At 52.0% G+C, this 5,000-nt stretch overlaps 1 protein-coding gene across 1 annotated transcript in view; it reads right to left on the bottom strand.

The window, feature by feature from the left end:
• The window catches only part of LOC308150757 (neurabin-2-like), a gene marked incomplete at both ends in the record, with an annotated part of 49,349 nt that extends 44,980 nt beyond the window's left edge, over positions 1-4,369 (bottom strand). Inside the window, 3 exon segments of the mRNA XM_080523554.1 lie at positions 1-57; positions 59-403; positions 4,353-4,369. The exon segment at positions 1-57 is cut by the window's left edge and continues 517 nt beyond it. Of these exon segments, the coding sequence (XP_080379680.1) occupies positions 1-57; positions 59-403; positions 4,353-4,369 (419 nt within the window).
• Positions 4,370-5,000: the final 631 nt, after the last annotated feature.

The following is a 5,000-nucleotide window of genomic DNA, read 5'->3' on the forward strand; positions in this document are numbered from 1 at the left end:
TTGAGGCTGCTGGCCCGGGGGAGCGACAGCTTGACCACCTGGTCCTTGGCAGCCTTGGTCAGGTCTCCTCCTCCTCCCACTCCGTCCCCCTCCCCCCCCCTCCTCGTCTCCCGGCGACTGCATCTGCATGAACATGTTCTTGATGCGGTGGACGTTCGAGCCGTAGCGCCGGCCCCGGAAGGTCCCGGAGGGGCGCGGCAGGGGCGGGGGCTTGTCGCCTCTGTCGGCCCTGTCGCCGACGCCGCCGACGCTGCCATTGGCGGCGTTGTTCAGGGCGTCCGTGGCCTGCTTCAGCGCCTGGATGCCCGCCTCGTAGGCGTTGCGGTGGGGGGAGGGGCTACGCAGGTTGGCGCTACCGCTGCTGCCCGTGCCGGCGCTCTTTCCCCCGCTGAGGGGGCTCCGTCTTCATCATGGTTCACTCAAACACCGCTGACGCAGAGACTGGGCAGTGATGACATCATACTGTGGCTCCTCCTCCTCTGGCTTTGACCTGGAACAGAACAAGGAACATGGTCAATGGAATGCTCGCTGAATCAGAACAGACCTGGTTAATCAAACGCCGCTCAGACAGAACAGTCAGACGTGGTTAATCAAGCACCTCTCAGACTGAACCCGACCTGGTTAATCAAACTGCTGTTCAAACAGATGAACAGGCATGATTAATCAAACTCTGCTGAATCAGGACGGACATGGTTAATCAAACACTGCTGAAACAGAACCCGTCGTTTCAATGGCTTCAACCCCTCCCCTCCTGTATGGTAAAAATAAACACATCAGTGTGTTTCACCCGAGGGAGTCTGACTGCAGGGGAGACACGAATATGAGAGAGAGAAAGAGAGAGAGAGAGAGAGAGAGAGAGAGAGAGAGAGAGAGAGAGAGAGAGAGAGAGAGGGAGAGTGAGTGAGAGAGAGAGAAAGAGAGACAGAGACAGAGAGAGAGAGAGAGAGAGAGAGAGGGAGAGTGAGTGAGAGAGAGAGAAAGAGAGACAGAGACACAGAGAGAGAGAGAGAGAGAGAGAGAGAGAGAGAGAGAGAGAGAAAGACAGAGAAAGACAGAGAAAGACAGAGAAACAGAGACACACAAATGGTAAAAAATGGTAAATGGACTGACTTATATAGCGCTTTATTCCAAAGCGCTTTACAATGGCCTCTCATTCACACACATTCACACACCAATGGCAGCTACCATGCAAGGCGCTGTCCCGCTCATTGGGAGAAATGTGGGGTTCAATGTCTTGCCCAAGGACACCTCGACATGTGGCCAGTTGGGTTCGAACCGCCGATCTGCCGACCTTGAGATCATTAGATGCCGGCTCTACCTCCTGCGCCACAGCCGCCCCACACAGAGAGAGAGAGAGAGAGAGAGAGAGAGAGAGAGAGAGAGAGAGAGAGAGAGAGAGAGAGAGAGAGAGAGAGATGGACAAAAGATGCTGCTCATAGCAGATGAAGAGATGACTGAACAGATAGGGGTAGTGATAACACAACGCTTCAGGAAAGAGAGATCCAGGAAAAGAGAGAGAGAGAGAGAGAGAACAGAGAATGACTGTATGTGACTGAGAGTGGGAAGTTTACTCTGACGTCAATAGAGGAAGAGAGAGAGGAGATAACACTCTCACATCAAGGACTTCTCACACTGTTCATACTGTACACACACACACACACACACACACATACACAACCACACACACACACACACACACACATACATACACAACCACACACACACACACACACCGCACACATCAAGGCCTGTTAAACGTTCACTGAGAACGGGGACGACTGCAGCGTGGTGGGAGGAAAAAAGAGAGAGAGAGAGAGAGAGAGAGAGAGAGAGAGAGAGAGAGAGAGAGAGAGAGAGAGAGAGAGAGACAGAGAGAGAGAGAGAGAGAGAGAGAGAGAGAGAGAGAGAGAGAGAGAGAGAGAGAGAGAGAGAGGCGGCTTGTGCGGGCGCGTTTCCTCAGAGCTCATTGAACATTTCGTCTCTCACGGCGACCGACCGGCTGACCGACCGACAGCGAGCTGCTGCCGCTGCTGCATCAGTGAGGGACGTCCCAGCGCCGCAGGGTCTTAAAGCTAACCGTATTACACTAATCCCCATTCATGCCATCTGAGCCAAGCCAGCGTCTTAAGCTCGCCGGCACACATATAGTCATAGCACATCGTGTGACGCGTTAGGCTGACCCGCTCCCTTGCATGCTGGGACACATTTAGACGTGGGTGGGACAGTTGGGGACGACGGCCTGTGATGGGATCAAGAGAGGAGACCTGCCCTGCTTGGGGCCGGTTTACGACAGGTCGGCCAGATTGTTGATGTGGCGTCGTTGTACACATTGGAGGCTTGTATCGGCGGGGTACGATCCTAGGTGGAGGCCGGTGGAGGTAGAAATCGGAGGACGGGGCTCATTGTAATGACGTGGGACGGAATAAGGAATGGTGTCAAAACAACTCACCTAAAATAAAGTGTTTCAGCGAGGCCATTCCTCACGCCGTTCCCCATACATGCTTTTACAAGCGAGCCCGTCCTCCTATGACTCCTACGTCCACCAGCCTCCCCTCTGAGCTGGGCTGTTTTATTTTTAGGCGAGTGGTATAATGATTAGGCCACTGCGTGTTGTTACTGATTATGTAAACCTGAAAAGCAGGGGCCCACTGTTATGCAAAGATCACGAGCCACATAAACCCTTCCTTCTTCATCCACCAGCAGCACACACAGAGGCAACTTCCTCCTATTGTAGCTGATGGCACCGTTGAGAGGCCTGCTGAGAGGCCTGCCTGCAGGCCATAGGTTTCGCTCATTGTGCAAGAAACCCACAGCAGGCTATTGTACTGCATCCTGCTGTAGGCACTAGGCAGGCCACCGAGCCTGCGTCAGGGGAGGCTAGTGGAGGTAGCAATGGAAGGACGGGCTCGTTGTAAAGGCATGGGGGATTTGAACGAGGAACACTTCGTTTAGGTGAGTGTGTGTTCGATTCCAATCCTAATTCCGCTCCATGCATTTACAATGAGGCCGCCCTCCTCGCATTTCCACCTTCCACCAGCCTCCCCTGGCCTCCGTGGATGAAGTCTTAGGGCCTTAGGGCATCTGTGGAGAATCTATCTATCTATAGGCCCACATCATCTGCGTATGTCAGATCCAGAGCACCATCATCAGGATATCCGCATTTCACCGCCGCCTCTTTTCTCTCCACATGTGTTGTTTGTGCATTAGAAACACGTCAATGCATCAGTAGCCTCTAAGACTGGGTCGAGTACGAGCCTCTGTAATAACGTCACACACACACACTGCACAACAACACCAGCAGCAGTGCGATCCGTCAAGGTCTAAGAGCGTGTCTGAGATAAACGACCGTGTCAGTGATTTGCACCGTGATTCCATTCCTGTACCGACGTATTTCCAGTGTCTATCAGACAGATGTAGTAGTACTAGTAGTGTTCGGCTGTGTGACACTGGCATGCATGATGCATCCTATTAGGAATAGATTTATATCGGCAACCACAAAACGTTGCATAGGGCATTTATATTATGGGAAAGCTGTTATGAAGAAGAGACATTGTCTGAAATAACGGTCCTCCTTCTACATCAACCTCATCTGGGACTGTCATCCTGCCAGGCTTTGTTGTGACGTGAGGCAGCCAGCCAGACTGACAGACAGACTGACAGACAAGACAGACAAGACAGACAGACAGACAAGACAGACAGACAGACAGACAGACTGATAGACAGACTGACAGACAGACAGACAGACAGACAGACAGACTGACAGCCAGACAGACAAGACAGACAGACAGACAGACAAGACAGACAGACAGACAAGACAGACAGACAAGACAGACAGACAGACAGGCAGACAAGACAGACAGACAGGCAGACAAGACAGACAGACAGACAGACAGACTGACAGACAGACAAGACAGACAGACAGACAAGACAGATAAGACAGACAGACAGACTGACAGACAGACAAGACAGACAGACAAGACAGACAAGACAGACAGACTGACACACAGACTGACAGACAGACAAGACAGACAGACAGACAGACAAGACAGACAGACAGACAGACAGACTGACACACAGACTGACAGACAGACAAGACAGACAGACAGACAAAACAGACAGACAGACAGACTGACACACAGACTGACAGACAGACAGACAGACAGACAAGACAGCCAGCCAGACAGACTGACAGACAGACAAGACAGACAGACTTGACGTGTATACGAGGGAGTTTACGGTCTCGTCGCAAAGGCGCTGACGCACAGTCCTTCCTGAATACGTCTTTTAGACCCCCTGCCTGTGTTGTCGTAATAAAACACCGACTAAAAAAAGGTGTTATTGTCTTGTCAAACGTCGCGTTGTCCGACATGGTTTTAGGACCCAGCGGCCCGGCCCGGGGGTCTCCTCCTGGGGGTCTCTCTGCTCCGCTACCAGAGCTGCTTCCTGCATCTTCTGTCTGCACTACAACATAATAACAGTTTCTCTTTTCACCTTAAACATAATAACAGTTTCTCTGTTCACCTTAAAATTCCAACTGTCCCTGAAAGCTGAGATGTTGCACTTCAACCAACATGGGTATTACGGTAAATGTTACGGTATTACAAGGGGCAGGCAGGAGGACAAACGCATGAAAATAACGGTCATTTGTTGACATGCATACGACGCTCGGTTACCGTACCGTTGTGTCCCGTGTTTTCCCCAAAGTCCCGGTTCCGGTCCGGTTCCGTTAAAGTTGCTTTATTACAGAATCCATTGTGTCCACGGCGCTCCGTCTTCACTCTGCAGATCCCCCCGCCAGCGTAGCGCGAACTGACGCCTGCTGCCCTCTCTCTCTCTCTCTCTCTCTCTCTCTCTCTCTCTCTCTCTCTCTCTCTCTCTCTCTCTCTCTCTCTCTCTCTCTCTCCCTCTCTCTCTCTCTCGCTCTCCCCTCTGTCTCTCTCTCTCTCTCGCTCTGTCTCTCTCCCTCTCTCTCTCCCTCTCTCTCTCTCCCTCTCTCTCTC

Source organism: Nansenia antarctica (genome assembly GCF_963989245.1).
Source record: "Nansenia antarctica genome assembly, chromosome: 2".
NCBI lineage: Eukaryota > Metazoa > Chordata > Actinopteri > Argentiniformes > Microstomatidae > Nansenia > Nansenia antarctica.